This window comes from Phodopus roborovskii, unplaced genomic scaffold (genome assembly GCF_943737965.1).
Source record: "Phodopus roborovskii unplaced genomic scaffold, PHOROB, whole genome shotgun sequence".
Lineage (NCBI taxonomy): Eukaryota > Metazoa > Chordata > Mammalia > Rodentia > Cricetidae > Phodopus > Phodopus roborovskii.
Window position 1 is genome coordinate 21,800,298 of NW_026126407.1, and position 17,516 is coordinate 21,817,813.

The 17,516-nt window shown below is 43.2% G+C and overlaps 2 protein-coding genes across 2 annotated transcripts; both read left to right on the plus strand.

Annotated features, from left to right (window-relative positions):
* The first annotated feature begins 5,347 nt into the window (after positions 1–5,347).
* Positions 5,348–6,325, plus strand: LOC127219756 (olfactory receptor 1019-like). Its single transcript, XM_051181525.1, has one exon. The coding sequence runs from the start codon at positions 5,399–5,401 to the stop codon at positions 6,323–6,325; it is 927 nt and encodes a 308-aa protein (XP_051037482.1). The 5' UTR covers positions 5,348–5,398.
* Positions 6,326–10,743: 4,418 nt separating this feature from the next.
* Cfap144 (cilia and flagella associated protein 144) lies at positions 10,744–16,757 on the plus strand. Its single transcript, XM_051181526.1, has 4 exons — positions 10,744–10,940; positions 11,991–12,050; positions 14,468–14,571; positions 16,566–16,757. The coding sequence occupies exons 1-4, from the start codon at positions 10,808–10,810 to the stop codon at positions 16,674–16,676; spliced, it is 408 nt and encodes a 135-aa protein (XP_051037483.1). The 5' UTR covers positions 10,744–10,807; the 3' UTR covers positions 16,677–16,757.
* Positions 16,758–17,516: the final 759 nt, after the last annotated feature.

Consider the following 17,516-nt stretch of genomic DNA (forward strand, 5'->3'; position numbering starts at 1 on the left):
ATGAGATGTACTAGATGCTAAACTGAAAACCCTAATAGGTTAGGTACATGTAGTACCAGGAGTGTTTATCACTCCCGTTGTGGGCCATAACACAGATGCAGCTTATAGCAATTGATAATTCAGATGTCAACTCACCAGAGACATTGACTCTGAAAACTGTTGCTTTCATTTATGATTTCACTTGTGCGATAACAGCTATGATCTCTTTCCATTACCATGCATTTTCATGTAATATATATACGGAATCTCATGACTGCATCTCTATGAAGTTGTCCATCCTTAAAGGGGGAAAATCATGGCAGGAAAAATGAATGAAAGTCGGGGGGGGGTGTCATCATATTAACTGGGAGGAATCAAACCCAGAAAGACAAACAAAAGTGCTTTCTGTCACATGTATAAATCTAAATTTTAAAAAATAAATAACAGGAGTAGAAGGGAGACTACTTGGGAAAAGACAGGGGACCTGTGGGAGGAAGGAGATACAGAATGGATTAATGAGTGAATGTGCTCAAAGCACATGCTGTATGTGTATGGAAGTGTCATGAGAAAACCATCCATCCATCCATCCATCCATCCATCCATCCATCCATCTATCTATCTATGTGTATGTCAAACCAGGCCTCACTATGCAACCCTGGCCAACCTACAACCCTCTATGTAGTCCAGCTGGCCTCAAATTCACATAAGGTATGACTGCCTCTGCCTCTATGTGTACCACCATGCCCAGCTGAAACCCATTATATGGTATAATTAATATAAGCAAATAAAAAGTGACATATGTGTGACTGCTCTATTGTCTCTTCAGTGATAAAAAGGTGGCATGGTGTTGTATGTCACTTTTTTTTCTTAACTTACTGTTGTTTCCTCTCTGAGAGAAGCAACTTGAGGGAGAAAGGTTTATGTAGGTTCACGGCTTCGGAAGTTTTAGTCTATCATGGAGGGGAAACACAGAAGAGTTCACAGTGACAAGAGCGTATTCCAGTATTTTTAGAATAGTGACAGAACCAGAAGCCAGGGACCAAAGCACAATCCAGTCATAATCCTCATGGCCTCCAGCAGCTGAAACTCATATCCTAAGGGTTTCACAGCCTTCCCAAATAGTACAACCAGCCAGAGGCCAGGCCTTCAAATACCTGTGCCTGTGGGGGAATTTTCATACTCAAACTGACGATAGTTAAGATGCAGGTGTCAACAGATTGTGTTCTTCTTGTGTTACCCATAGTAAGCAGACACTGCTGGCTTATGATGAAGTTCCTACGACTATGTGAAGTCCTACAGTATAGGTGTACACACATCGACTTAACTCCCTTGTTCCACATCATGGCTATGTCCATTTTATCCCCAAGTGGACTTCCTTATGGCCAAGAGTGACTCTGGCCCCGCAAAGCTCGCCAGGCCCAGTCACTTCCATCCAATTAATTCATTCCTTTCTGTTCTAGTCTTACCCAGTCTGTTGCTGGAGCACAGCCCTGATGCTGTAGACCTCCAGAACCTAATGTTCAACAATCAGAACCCAATGTTCAAACCCCTGTTTTCCTCGAAAGACATACAACTTAATTTTTAAGGGATGGAATAAGTGGATTTGGTGTATGAAATTAGTGTAGGATTTTTTTTTTTTTAACATTTGGGCCTCATCACCTGAGAATAAGGTCCATGAACATAACTTCAATGAGTGAATTTGACCCCACAAACTTAGACAGCTAAGGTTTCCATTTTTAAAACCTTTTTCTTAGCACTGCCTTGTATCTCTGTGGTGGTGAATTTACTCCTACAGAGAAAATCATTTGTCTGCCTTGCCTGTCTGGATGTGACCCCTGCATTGGATGTGCCTGAAGGTGGCTGACATCAACAGCTACTGCATGGAGAATTTCAACTTTTGAATTGACTTCATTATAGCCATATTTCACCACGTGTTTCAATGGACACTGATTTTGAGCAGGCAAAAGTCAATGTGAAAATTCTGAATAAGTTCAACCAAGTCACTAATGGATGTCTGTCCTCCCATTTTGGAAGATTTAAGAATGTTTTGACTTTACTGTGCTACCCTAGCCTTGGAATCTTGTAGATGGCTTTCCTACAGCCATAAGCATGCTTGCCCCATGCTCCATGCATAGTCAAAGCACCACATAAGAAAGTGATATGATGAGAGAAAACACAGTGGCATTAATGGCTGAAATAATGAAGTCGGGTTTTGGAATGTAGGAGAAGTTTTAGTAAATGAAGTATTTGGACAATAGTCATGGGACTCATTAAGCTAACAAGATGACAACCTCCGGGGACTGTTTTTCAGAGTTCCTTGGTGAGTTACACAGTAGCCAGACTTCTGATGAAAGTTGGATCTTCTGGGAAATTAAGAGACTAAAGAATGAGTGTCACTCTGGGATTGAGGAAAAAAAAAAAAAAAAAAAAAAAAAAAAAAAAAACCCAAACCAGTGTCCCAGAGCTTCCCTGGGAGGAATGAACCAAGAAAGAAGCAGCCCCAGCGGATCTGCTGTCCTTGTAAGGCTAGTGCTAGAACAAGCAGATAGAACTCTGCTACCTCAGCGAGGCAATTCTGCTTGCCTTGTGTCAGTCAGCATTGTCACATGACATGGAAGTAAAAGAGTAGGAGTTTAGCTTTAGAAGAATGAATTTGATTGGAAAATCTCTTCTTAAAAAGATCTGAACAGGGAATATTACCTCTGCATTATTCCTCTGCATAGACTTCATTGTTGACATTGGTCCTTGATCATGGACTTCTGGGGCATTACCTCATTTTTTCACACTGCCTTTCAGAACATCTTCTGTTCTCATCCTAAATTGGCTACCAAGACTGTTATGGGCTAAAAGTGGGCAGGGGCCAGGAAACCTACATTATACATTTAACTATGACAATTATATACAAATCATTTTTAAAAACAATTTCATGTCTACCTACCACAAAAACACATGAAGTAAAATGAATAAGCTTCACATGCGTTTTAAGACTTTTGTGCATATTTATGAATACAAAAAGAGTGAAAAAACAAACAAACAAACAAAAAACTAAGGTACTTGGAAATAAATTAGAGGGCAAGACATATGCTTGTAAGAGCCTGAAGAAGCAAGAGGAATACGTGATTTATATAGAAGTTATATAGAGTTTATATAGAGTTAAACATTTAAGGAAGAGATTAAAAATTTAAGCTCAAAACAAAACAAAAACTGGAGAAGATAGCACTAAAATCAAGAGATAAGCTGCAGGTTTCTCAGATGTTAGTTTGGTGTGTCTACATATTACATCTTTCAGGAGGCTTGTGTTTGTGTAAAAACACAAAACTCTGATCGTCAAGTTGTCAGTGGTACTTGGTGAACATATTTCTAGAGGATCCTAAGGAACACTCTTGTGTTTTGTTTATCATAAGACTTTTAAACGTTTGTCCTTAACCATCTTTGCCCACTAACCCTAAACATAACAATAACCATAATCCTAACTCCTACCTCTAACCCCTAACACTAACAATAATCTTAACCCTAACAACTCTAACCCTAATCATAATTCTAACACTAACCCCTTTAAAACTAACTCCCTAACCCTAACTCTATTCCTACTCCTAACACCCTAACCCTTAACAACCCTAAACTTAAATCTAAACCTAATTCTATCCCAAACCCAAAACACTAACCTAACACTAACCCTAACAACTCTAACCCAAACTTTAAGCTCTAACTCTAAACCTAACCCTAACACTAATCCTAACCTAACCCTGATCCCTAATCCTAACCTTAACCCAAAACCTAAACCTAACATAACCCTAAATCTAATCTTAACAATGAACCCTAATCCTAACCCTAACTCTAACCCTAACCCAAATCCTAAACATAACTCTAACCCTAACCTACCACTAACCCCTAACCCTAATGCTACTCACCCCCAACTTAACCCTAACACTACACATAGCCCCTAAGCTAATAATAACCCTGAACCATAACACTAACTCTGACGCCAAAGCTAACCCAAACCCTAACCTTAACCCTAATCTTAACAACCCTAAATCTAACCATAATCATAACCCTAACCATAAAATTAACACTAACTCCTAACTTCTAACCACAACCCTTACAACTCTTACCCAAAACTTCACCCTAATCTTAACCCTAATTGTTTTTCTTTTTTAATTGTTCTGCCTTTTAAGCTACAGCTATTCTATTCAGCAACTGCCACTCAGGGACTACCAGCAACTGCTAAGCCATAAGAGTCGAAGCCTGAATGAATTCTGTTCCTTCAGTCACTGACTCTTTCAAAGCTACTAGGAAAACTTATTTAAATCTCTGTTCCTCTAAAGAACTCAAGATTCAAAGGTTAAGGTAGAATCCTGCTTCCCAAAGAGACTGAATAGCAAGTAGCTAACCTTCTCATGTCTCCCAAGAAGACTTTGTGTGCTTTCTTGCCTCTATTTATAAACCCTTCTCTACCTGGCTCCTCCCTACAACTTCCTGTCAGATTTGCTGACCCAGCCTCCTGACTGCAGGTCAATTTTATTTAATCAAACATGTCTTTGCATCATTAAACAAAAGAATAAACAAAAGTAACATACCTTATAATAATATTCTACAACACCTAATCCTAAACCTGATACATAACCCTAACCTAGCCTTAAACCTAAAAATTCTATCCCTAGCACTAATTCTAACCCTAATCCTAACAACACTAAGCCTAACCCTAAAACTAATCGTAGCCCTAACCCCTAATTCTAATTAACCTTAACTCTAATCCTAACCCTAAAAAGCATATCCCTAAACCTAAAACCTTAACCCTAAATTCTAAATCTAACCCTAACATAACCTGAACCTGAACCCTGAACCCTAACCCTAACCTAACCCTAAACTCTAGCCCATAATCCTAACCCTAACTGTAACCATAACAACCCTAACCCTAACTCTAATGCTAACCATAGCCCTAACCCTAACTCCTACCCCACACTCCTAACCATAACCTAACCCAAACAACTCTAATCCTAACCCTAAACTTTACACAAACCCTAAACCTAACCCCTAACTCTAACCCCAACCCCTAACCCTAACTTTAACATTAAAGCTAACACTAACCCTAACCCCTAGCCCTAACTGTAACTCTAGCCTTTACCCTAATACTAACCCTATCCCTGAACCCTAACCCTAACCTAAGTCTAAACCTAGAGCTAGTCACTCCTCATAACTTTAGTAACCCCTCTATCTTTTCCCTCCACCCTTCTCCCTCTTCCTCCCTCTCCTCCCCCTAATACCCTTTGGATAAGCTGATTCACGGTGTTGTTTTTCTGATGAAAGTCCTGATTCTTAGACAACATGGAGCTACACATACATGTTCTGAGCCTGCCTCCTCTTTCTGTCCCCTCCCTTAGCTGTGTGGTTTCTGCACCAGGACACAGTTTGAGCAGACATGTCCAATCACACAAGAGTGACTCACTTCATCCTCAGGGGCTTCTCAGATGCCCCACAGCTGAGATTGGTGGTCATCCTGTTTTTCTTGCTGGTCTACACATTTGGCCTCCTGGGGAACATCTCCATCATCACAGCTGTGATGAGAGACAGTAGGCTCCACTCCCCCATGTACTTCTTCCTGAAGAATTTATCTTTCCTGGACATGTGCTACACTTCAGCCACCATCCCCAAGGCAGTGGTTATATCCTTCACAGGCTCAGGGGTCATCTCCTATCTCGAGTGTGTAGCACAGCTTTACATATTTATCACACTCTCTGCAACCGAATGCTTCCTGCTTACGGCCATGGCTTATGACCGGTTCCTGGCCATCCTCAGACCACTGCTCTATGGGACCATCATGAGCCAGAAATGTTGTGCTGAGCTGGTGGCCTGTGCCTGGGTGAGTGGGGCCATCTACTCAGCCTTCCACACTTTCAACACCTTCTCCCTCCCATACTGTGGTCCCAATGTGATTGAGCATTTCTTCTGTGACATCCCTCCAGTCATGAGACTGTCCTGCACCGATTACCACCTCAATGAGGAGGTGGGCTTTGCTGTCAGCAGCTGCATCGTCATGAGCTCCTTCGCCCTCACGGTCCTCTCCTATGCCGGCATCGTGTCCACAGTTGTTCGCATCCCCTCGGTGGATGGCAGGTGGAAGGCCTTTTCCACCTGCTCCTCTCACCTGACCACAGTCATCTTGTTTTATGGTACTGGAAGCTTCGTGTACCTGAGACCTGCCTCTCGGTACTCCCCGACCCAGGGTCCCCTGGCATCTATTTTCTACTCTGTCCTCACTCCTTCTTTGAATCCGGTTGTTTATTGTCTGAGGAACAAAGATTTGAAGTTTGCTCTGCAGAAGCTTTATTCTGGAATGAAGTACTGAGTTCTACAAAACTATAGTGTGTGGCTCTGATGGCTGTTGCTGGAGCCAGGCAGTTCATCCTCCCAATCCTCTTTCCCCTCCCGTGATACTGATCAAACCAGTTGTAGGACCTGTAAGATATGCTTTACTTTCTCCCAGTGACCTTTAACAGCTTATAGATCCTGCAAAAGTTGTATACGTGCCATTTCTCCAGAAACATCCACAAGTCTTTTTCTAAGCCTGGTGTCATATTAACTGGTAAGGTGGGGGGGGCAGGATTAGGACTTCAAATCCAGACTCAACTGGATAATGAGTTCAAAGTCAGTGTCTTCATGGAACTGTATATCAAAAAACCAAAGCAGGCGATGGAGAGATGACCCAGCCCATTAAGAACACTTGTTGCTGTTACAGAGGACCTGTGTTGAGTTCCTAGCATCCTCATGGTGGCAGTTTCAGTTCAAAGGATTCCAACCTTCTCTTCTGACTTCTGTAGGCACAGCATGTGTGTTGTGCACTACACATACACAAGCAAAACACCCATACATATAAGAAATAAAAAATGAAGCAACCCAATCCTCCACATGATATAGTTGTGGAATTCATGTTTTCTGAGCTGTGCTCATTACAGGAGAAAGGAATGTCAGGTCTTTATCATCAGCCTGGTGCAATGGCCGCTAATGGTGTAATGGCCATTGGATTTTCAATGTTTTTTTTTTTTTCTTCTTCATTTTTCCTGGCTATCCCATAAGCAACACATTTTGTCACTTTAACTGTTCCTTTCCTTTCAATGTTAAACTGTTCTACTCTTTCAGTAATTTGGACCTTTCTCTGATTTTGTCCCATGCTGAAGAATTTTAAATATCCCTCATTTCCTCTTTGACTTTCAGCTAAGCATCAACCTTCAGTCCCCACACCCTAAACATCTCATTGTGCCCTCAGTTGCCATCTCTTCTTAGTCTAGGCTGTTTTTCTGATCTTCCAGGAAGCCCTGGCACGGGCCCTGCATGGAGGGTCCCAGATATGAGGCTAAGAATTCAAACTGAGGGACACTTTATTGACAGAGCACAGGTGTGATCTTGTAAATTATTTTCAAATAAACCATGTAGCTTTGAAGGCTTGGGTTTATTTCTTTTTACCCTACAGAAGGCAGTGAAGACTTGAAGAGGCTGTTTGATCCTTGCTTGGGACACAGAGGCCAGAAATGGGTCACATTGATAAGTCCTAAAGGTACTATATTGCACTAGTTAAACCAGTGTGATACAATCTGAATGTTTTTGCTTTGTTTGTGGGTTGTTGTTCTCTTTGTTTGTTCTTATTTTTTGAGACAGGGTTTCTCTGTAGCTTCAGAGCCCATCTTGGAACTGGCTTTGTAGATCAGTTCATAGAAAACCATCTGCCTCTGCCTCCTGAGTGCCAGGATTAAAGGCATGAATCACCACTGCCAGCCACTGAAAGTTTTAAGTGACTGTATAATGGTATAAGCAAACAAAACTACATACAACCAGTAAGCCAGCAAATACAGAACATATATCTACCTCTGCTGCACAGGGACTGGGAATGCAAAGAGAGAGATAGGAGAAAGAGAGAGAGAGAGAGAGAGAGAGAGAGAGAGAGAGAGAGAGAAAGGAGAGAGAATGCTATATCTCATCTTAAGTAGCTTAGATATGTAGAAATATCTAACTAATATAAGTACATTTAGGAAAGTAACTAAGTTGGCAATAAAGCATGAACAGACAGGGACTCCGGAAAGACGATGGCAGGTAAGTTCATATAAACATTGGGTAGAAAGGTTCTGCAGACATGACACAAAGAAGGCTGCAGGCCAAGAAGAAAAAGCAGCTAACTATGAAGTCATTGGTAGATGGGGTGATTTGGGGATTGGAAGCAATGGCTGCCTGCCTGTCACAATACTACCATACATTAGGCATCCTGGGTCATGAATGTATGAATGAGTGAATGAATGAAAGAGTTCAAGCTTTAGCATCTGTTTTTGGCCGCTCACTAGAGCTCACTAGTCTCCTTACTGTAGGCTACTTCTGGTTATTTCAAAGTAAACCATGTTATAGAAGGTTTTTAGGGACTGAACATAGGAATAGAAAGAAAGATGGTGGCTGCAGGGGATAGGTCAGAGGACAGTTGCCTAAAGGGTGGGTTCTGGAACTGGGTTTCACACTGTGCCCATACTTCACGCAGCTGGACTACACACTTGACGACAGCTAAGATGAGAGGTCTTAGAAGATGTGTATTTCACCACAATGAAAAATGAAAGTATTTGGATCTGGTGGAGCAGGTCTATATTCCCAGCAACTCTGGAAGCAGAGGCAGGAGCATTGCAAGTTCAACCTCTGCCTTGGCAAAGGCTGGAGTATAACTTAGTGGTGGAGCAGCTCCCCAACATGCAGAGGCTCTGAGTTCAATCCCCATTATTGCAAAAATAATGACTTAGATTAGAAAGGATGGTAGGTGAATCTCAGACAGGCAAGGTCTTAAGATCCTTGGGCTCCATAATGTTTCTCATTACTACTGTGTCTTTGCATGTTTGTGGCTGCTGTTTTTCTCTGGTATCTGGCAGAATGGGTATGGGGAGATCCACAGCCTTTAATGTAGTCTTAGAAATACCCAACTCTACTGGACATTTTTGCCTGTGGATTATTATGAAGATGTTTTCCTCTTAAGCTGTACTGTTTAACTGAAGCAATGATTTTATGCAATAATAGTGTTAGTTTAAATAGAATTTTGATGATTGAGGGTTTTTAATAAATATGGTAGGGATTATGAAAGAGGTTAGCTTAGTGGAAAAATTAACATAATAGGATAAAATGTCCCTGCTTCTGATAAAGCAGAAGATAAAAAAATAAATAAAAAAACAAACAAAGACAAACAAGGAGATGCCACACAACTAGATTCTCTTGAGGGGCCATATAGACTGTGGCTTAGATAATGATTAAGGAAAACAACCGAGTCCCAAAATTCTTTTAATCTTCATGTTGGGAGACAAGCTCACAGGTTTTGGTGTGCATCATAGCTGAAACAAAGCTTTGAAAATGACTTAGACTAAAATGTTATCAACAGCTTTGAGATGAAAAAACTCAGGAAGACAATCTAAAGTTTTAGAAAGGCACATAGCTTAGTGACTGACTAATAATTATTAGTTAATACGCCTTTCTTGCTAGGAACAAAGGTGATGATTAATTCCTTGTATCCATTTCTGTGCCCTCAGCTTCCTGATACAGATATATATATTTAAAATAGAGTTGGCTGATTCGTTTTCATATGTGGAAGTTTAGGTTTGTGATTCCTTTAAAATTTCTTATAAGGTTCCCTTTTGAGATAAGTAATAAAAAGATCCTTTCTTTGTCACTACAAAATCCAGCCTACCATAAACAAAACAAAACAAAACAACAAAAAACTGGCTGAGAAAAATACCTTGCTTTCTTAAACTCCATTAACCTATAACAAGTTGTTTAGGTATGAATGTGTGTGGGTTCTTGAGACAAGTTGCTTTTCATATGTAGTACACAAAATGTTTAATCATGTAGGGAAAATGGGAAATGTTTTTTTTATACTGTATTCATTATAATAATTCGCTTGAAAAGTAGAATCCAACCACATTGTAGTTTTTATACTGCTTGAAATATTTTGTTGGTAATATATAAACTATAAAGGAAAAATACAGAACTGAGAAGATGAAAAAAGACCGTGAGTGTGTGTATGTATTTCCCTCTCTCAGACAGTTAAGTTTAGCTCCCCCTTTCTGGCCCCAGAGAATTAAGTATGACTCCCTCAGATAGAAAGTCAAAATTCTGACAACTCCCACAGGCTCCCCCCTCAAGCCCTGAGCTGCTGGAGGCTGGTCCTCATGGCAGCAATATTTGACTTTTTCTCTATGTCTCTGGGCCACCCTGGTGTGTTTTTGTGTGTCAGAAGTGTTTTGTTTTGTTTTTTCCTTTTCTTATGTTCTTTTCCTCCCTCCCTCCTTTCCCTCCCTCTAACCCCCTCCTTTCCTAATTTTCCTTCCTTCCTTCCTTCCTTCCTTCCTTCCTTCCTTCCTTCCTTCCTTCCTTTCTTCTTCCTTTTAAAATTCTGGGTACCTACTCTCAAACCCATAGGTTTCTGTCTCCTCCTCAAACCATCTTTAGGAAATGATCAGCCATGCTGAAGTTCTTCAGTTTTTTCTTGCCGAGTCAGGGAAGGGACAGCAGCCCTCACCTAGCAGTGCATAGTGGCAGCTCTAGATCCAGATTCTGGGTCTGGGTCTGAGAACACTGATGGAGGATTAATGAATCTCCAGGAGCCTGAGAGTTGGGAGGGGTGGAGTGGACAGAAGGCAGAGACTGTCAGAGAGGAGGGTGCTGTGGAATCTGGACGCTGTTACCTAGAGACTGAAAGGACTCTGTTGCCTGAACACAAAGGGAACACAGTTGCTAGGAGACAGTAGAATGCGACCTTTCTCCAGGCAAGGGAAGGTCAGATAGCCCGACCTCTCAGAGCAAGGGCAAGGCCATGGCAGGACACTTGGGACACAAGTGGATCCAGGATGAAGTTCATCAGAATCAGATCTTGCGAGAACTATTCCTCAAAGAGCTGCGAACACAGAAGCTGTACACGCAGTATCACGTGAATCCCCTGCGCAAGGGTGAGCAGGCAGAAGAGGGTTCAGAGGAGTGGGAGAGCAAGCATCCGCTGCTCTTAACTGCTGAGTCGTCTCTCTAGCTATCTAGTAGCCTCCATAGAGTTCAGACCTGATGAAATTTTAGGGGTTCTCTCCCCCACACCACCCCAGGCATAATAGATGCACTAAAATACATCCAGAATTGAGTATTTTAGATGTAGAATAAAGATAAATGATTTGGGGGTTAGTTTTGCTTCTCAAACAATTGTGCAGGATTTTTGTATATGCTTTTTGTTAGTAGTTTGGTGTCTTTTTTTTTTTTTTGGTATGGTTTGTTGTTGTTATTATTATTTTGACTTCTGGCCACAGACCTCCCTTTGGGTGTATCGGACTTCACCAGGCTGTCACTCATCTTCTTTCCACATGTTCTCCCACCATGTACCCCGCCCCCTTCACTCAGGACTCACACGCACCTCCCTGGAACTCACCAACACACCCATGCCATCACTTCTATGCACACAGCCTGCTCTCAGGTTCTCTCTCACATGTTACGCCGTGTTGGTGTGCTGCCAGTCACCACACAGAGGGAAGGCTCCAGGAGCAGGGAGGACTTCCCTGTCTTGCTCACAGCACAGTCTTCAGTGCTCCCATCAACACCAGGAACTGGAGGATGTGGATTCAGTTACTCTGATCGATGGTCTCCTGCGTGTCCATCCCTGTCTTGTTCTCAGTAACCAGCATTCAGGCATGTTTGCTTCTCTGACAACCAGCACTAGGCAGAGAAGGCTTTTCCATGCTGGAAACCTGAAGTCACTGTCCACGTGGGATACTTGGAGAGTGTCCCTGTGGTGAGGAACTATTAGCTGCGCTTTATTCTGGGATTTCCAGGTCAGGTATGCATTCCTGGCTATGGTACTGGATGGACATGCTTGCTGTGAGGCCTTGCTCCTTAGTGTCCTACACAGTTCCTGTCAGATGCCAGACTCCTTAGGGAATGCTACACAGGGACCGTGTCTAAGCTGATTCTTAGGACAATCTTAGCTAATGTGAATTGTGCTGCTTCTTTTTCTCTAGTTCACACAATCACCAGAAAGCCCATGTCTTGGCACGATAACTTGGAGGAGCCTGCAGATGGTGAGTTCTGGGCTCGAGAACACCAAGGTTCAGGGCACAGAGGGGCGGGCAGGCTGTAGACACCTCACAGGGTTCTGCCTCCTTGGGGCAGGTATGGAGTCCTCAGGTCACAGGAGACTGATAATGGTCATAAATCCCTAACCTTGTTTGTATCCATCCATCCATCCATCCACCTGCCTGCCCGCCAGCCCATCCATCCATCCATCCATCCCCCTGAAGTTATATTGACTGGTTTTAATGTTCAATCCTCTACCCACTTAGCAAGTGACTTTGGGTGGTACTCTAGTTTCATCCTGATGTGGTGGTAAAACACTCTGACCAAAAGTAACTTGGGGAGGAAAGGATTTATTTCATCTTACATTTCTAGGTCACATTCATCTGAGGAAAAGTCAGGGCAGGAACTCAAGCAGGAGCTTGAAGCAGAAGTCATGGAAGAAGGTTGATTGCTAGCTCAGTCTCTGGCTCACTTGCTTTCATTATTATGCTCAGGTAGCTGTCTTCTACAGCCCAGGACCATCTGTGTAGGGATGGTGCTGCCCACAGTGGGCGGAGCCCTTCACATCAATTATCAATCAAGGTAATCCTCCAAGGACATGCCCACAGGTCAATCTGATCTAGGTAATTCCTCAGTCAGGGTGTTCCTCTTAGATGATCCTAGGCTGTGTCAAATTGACACTTAAAGCTAACTAGGACTAGTTTTGTTTTTTAAACTTTTCTGAAACAATTTTTAGGATTGTTATCAGGACTAGGCAAAATAATGCAAGTGCTAAGGGTGGGCTGTGGTATGTGGCACTCAGTAAATGTTGGCTGTTGTTTTCATAATTACCCTGTAAGAGTCCATGGGCTGGGGCTAGGAGGAGGGCGTCGTTATGAAGGAGAGGAGTTAGGAAATGGAATGAGTGAGCCAACATCACAGGCTGGTTCCTGTGTCAGGCAGTGGCATTCTGGGAAAAGTTCTCAGAGACTCCAGGCAGAGGCAGAGCTTCTCCGAGGAAGCCCGTGCAAGGACATGTTATGATTTGTATGAAGGCGCAGAAAGGAGAGGCAGCAGTATGGTCTGAGGACTGTGTACAGCCTGGCTCTTGTCCGTTCTGCCCACAGTGGGCTGTCCCACTATGTCTTTCCGGGGCTGCTTCCTGCTCAACATTCTGGAGTCCCCCCTCTCTCACTAGTTGTGTGACAGTGGGTAGGTTATTGAGCAGCTTTGTGACACAGTTTCTTTGTCATGAAATGGAGGTGTTACGGTACCTCCTCCTCTTTCTAGAGTTTGGGTCACTCTTTGGGAGATTTCTGTGCATGCCTGACTATTCTGTCCTTTGTTCTCCATCTAGTTCACAAGCCACAGGATAGCAGGGCACACGTCTGTCTTGCCCAAAGCTCTGCCCCCAGGACCCAGAATCCAGTTTGACAAAATAGTTGAAAGGTGGACAGAGAACCAGATTCACACATCTTGGGGCCTCTGAGGCCATTGCTTTTTCTCCAGGGGAGTCCATGGCTAGGTCAAAGACAGGGAAACATTTGTTTTCAAGACTCTGACTTTTTAAAAAAATTATAATATGATTGCATCATTTCTTCCTTTCCCTTTCCTCTCTCCAATGTCTCCCATGTATCTCCTCATTTTTTCTCAAATCTTTTCCTCTAACTGTTGTTATACATACACACCCTGATCGGTCTGCATAAAGTTACTTGTATTATATGATTCCAGGGCTTCCCACTTGGCATTGACTAACCAATTGGAGGGCTCTTCCCTGGGGAAGACTATTTTCTCTGCTCTCAGTGTTCTTTAGTTGCCTGTAGTTTTTTGTCTAGGGTTGAGGTCTCATGATCTTCCATCCCTCCATCTTAGCATGTGTAATCGGTGTCGTCATTGTTCAGCTTTTGTTTAGACAGTCATGTTGGTGACACATCATAGGTGTAGCTTTGGAATTTCTAGGATACATAATCTCAAGCATCTTGTTTCTCTAGCTCTTACAATCTTTCCACTCCCTCTCCCTCAATGGTCTCTGAGCCTTAGATGCAGGAATTGTGTTGTAGATGTATTAATTGGGATTGGATGCCACATGATCTCTTATTCTTTGTGGTTTGGCCGGTTTTTCTGTAATGGTTTATTTGATGAGAAGTGAGAACTACACTTATGTGTTGACATACAGCTATTTCCAATGCGAGTAGGGATTATACTGCTTTAGTAAAGTGTGGTTGTAGGATCTTCTCCAAGACCCATGATTTCACTAGCCCAGAGAGGCTGACTAGTTTTCCAGTACAAGGCATGATTTCCCTCTTGTTGAGCAGGCTTTAAGGCCATTTAGGGAGCTGTTGGTTACCACCAAGGTATACATGCCACTATTGTACCCTTCATCATGCCATGTTCATTGTTGTTGTGGTTTCTGATTCCTTTTTAACTGTGTTTCATCTCCCAGTCAAGTTCCTGAATCTCATTCATCATGCTGCACTGGGTCCAAGGAAGAAATATTCAGAGACACAGACTGAAGCCCAAGAGATTGGATGGGATGCAAATCCCTTGGTAAGTATGGCTCCCTCACTTAGTGGTACTTGGGAGCATAACAGCAATGCCAGTGGTGGCCAAGAGGACAGGTTGGAGAGGCAGTCTCTCCTGGGCTTGAATTCTGGGTTACGGTCTTTAGTTGTGTGACATCGCTCAAGTCACTAAATTGTGACTTAGTTCTATCGTTATGATGTGGAAATACTATAGTACCTATCTCTCAGGGTTTTTAAGTGGAAGAAAGGTGTAAGAATAATAAAATGAACATAAGGAGAAATAATGAAAATAAAAAAGAATATTTGTAAGGTTCCTAGAACTGAGCCTGGCACATAGGTACTACATTTCTCAATAGACATGTGGCAGGCTGTTGTGACGTGGATGTGAACAATCACAAGGTGGGGGGGGGGCTAGAGCCCAGCTGAGCCCCACATCAGGTGCAGAGCCTGGCTCCTTGGCTTGATACCCATTCTCTTCACCCACTAAGAGACTTTCAAGTATCCTTCACTCCCAAGAACTCCCCCATGTGTCTCCCCGTCTCCCCGCTATTCTAGGGGCTGGCTTCTCACCCATTCATTATACAGCTCTAAGCTCAGCAGGTGCTGCTGCTGTAGAGCTGCTCTCTTCCATGGGGTTTTCAGTAGAAGACTCTGTAAGCCTAGCTTTATATACCAATGCTCCCCTGCAATGGCTCTTCTTCAGGCATGGGGTATTGTCTGGGAAAGAGAATTCTTCAGGAAAAGGGGAAAGGATGCCAACAGGAACCTAGAACCCACACAAGAAGCCTGAACCTGAATGGGAGAGAAAGGAATGGCTAGAGAGCCCGAGAAGCAAAGACTATTCAAAGCAAAAAGAGAGGGGTGAGAGAAAAACTTAGTGATCGTGTGTGAGAGAATGACTTATTCAATGACATTGCTGAAAGTGGATAATAAATCAGTCATTTAGTAATTGCTTAAAAATGAAAGGAAGGCATTATTCAGATGGGAAATGGTGCTGTGGGCAGTAGCCCACGACTGGGATTTGTGATGGACAGAGATTGGGCTGAACTCTGAGGGCAGTGTGGACAAGTGAGAGCAAGCATGACACTAAGGACCAAGGTGTGGGGGTCAACAGACAAAGATTGTTAACAGGAAGCTTCAGGGATGAGGGGGGTGCGGGCTAACCTAACCTAAGAGGATCTTTGCTGAAGGCAGAAAAGGTGACCAGCTTCACATGTGGATTGGTGGACAGAGGAGCCTGGTGGAATTTGGAGAGTGAGAACACACCACTAAGGACGGTGGCTCTTGTTAGCAGACTTAGCAGGACTTTGGCTAGAAAGTGGACAAGATAGGGATGGAGATGGAAGCTCAGAGAGACAGATCTAATTAATAGAGCACAGGCCAGCCTGAGCAGTTCCATCAATGAGAGAATCTTTCCCACAGCAGGAGAAGGAAGGTTTGAAGGAAAGAAAATCATGAGAAAGGCAGAAACTGGGCCAGTTAGATAGCGGATCAACACGGAAAATTATTACAAAGCACAAATTATTTAACTCAGCATCCCTCCCCTTTCAGAGAGTAATTTATTGTAGATTCATAGATGGCTACTTAAGAGAAAGATAGCCAGCCTGTTTGCATAAAACCAGATTTATGTGTCACAGTGCTCACTTTAGCTTCGTACTCCTTCAGCAAGCACACACTTGCCAGGTAGCCCATGCTAGGTGCTATCCACTATAGTAGCTTGGATACAGTAATACATATGCAACCTCTCCTCCATGATGAGTCCTTAGGCAAGGTCTCCTTCAGGCAGCAGGGAGGGGGACTGCCTCAGCTTTGACAGGTTACTGTCCTTCAGTTTGGGGATCTTCGATGTGAATGTTCACATATTGGTGTCATAGCACAGGGTATAGCAAGAAAAAGCCCCACTGTTACAGGGGCGTGGGCTCTGATTCAGACCCAGCTCTACATCATGAGAGCTCTGCTCCCCTCCACCCCCCCCCCCCGACAGACTGACTGCTTTCTGATCCTGGCCCTCCCCCTTAGGTCAATCCAGAACGCCAGGACCACAGGCTGAACCACTTCAAGGTCTACCATGATATCACTCTGTACAAGGCTAAACTGTGGAGCTTGGGGGAAGATGATTACCAGAAGTAACACTCTCTCCGTGGAGTGAGTCTGCATACTGAATTCCAGAGGTGTGTGTCACCCAGAGAAATAAATGCTGCTTCTGTTAAAAGTTACACATGGCATTTTTCATAGGTCATCACATCATAATTTAGAGTCAGGCAGTGCTTCAGGAGGCCTTGTGGCATCACACAGGCAGAGGGAAGAAGGGGGCCGCACAGAGAACAGAAGTGAGGTAAAGAAGCAACCCTATTAGTTATAATCTGTGCCCATTTTACTTGGAATGGTTTGAACAGTTGCTCTTTAATCCCAGCTTTCCTGACAACTCCTCCCCCAACCCTCTGCTTTTTTGAGATAAGGTTTCTCCGTGTAATCCTGACGGTGGTGGCACTCACTCTTTAGATCAGGCTGGCCTCTAACTCAGAGATCCACCTTCCTCTGCATCCCAAATTCTGGGATTAAAGACATGCACCACCACGCCCAACAATGTGTTTGTTCGTTCCTTTTGTTTTGTTTGAGACCTTCTCTCTCAACAAGTATCTGAGCTTCAACCCCCATCACCAGTGGCCAACTGTGTCATGTGAGCCACTGAATTAACATCACAAATGGTTTAAACTGCATCAGAGCCCCGGATTCGTGTTCATATTTAGGGTGTTTCCGGAAGCAAGGCAGGACCTGCAGAGGTGAATCACATCACACCTTCTGGTTCATCTTCTGTGGACTCTGCCTGGGATATTATGTAAGATGTGCAGGGCAACATTAGTGCTTCCGAGAAAAAAAAAATACTGTAGAGAAGGGCTTCAGATGAAAACAGAATTAACAGAAGTAAGGGGATAAAAAGATTAGTCTCCATGTCGTTCTAAAGCATTA

Bases quoted from the DNA above. Each gene is read 5' to 3' on its own strand.
- LOC127219756 (XM_051181525.1), top strand. From the start codon at position 5,399: ATGTCCAATCACACAAGAGTGACTCACTTCATCCTCAGGGGCTTCTCA.
- Cfap144 (XM_051181526.1), top strand. From the start codon at position 10,808: ATGGCAGGACACTTGGGACACAAGTGGATCCAGGATGAAGTTCATCAG. The intron at 10,941-11,990 runs GTGAGCAGGCAG...CTTTTTCTCTAG, and splicing joins CGTGAATCCCCTGCGCAAGG to TTCACACAATCACCAGAAAG. The intron at 14,572-16,565 runs GTAAGTATGGCT...CCTCCCCCTTAG, and splicing joins GATGGGATGCAAATCCCTTG to GTCAATCCAGAACGCCAGGA.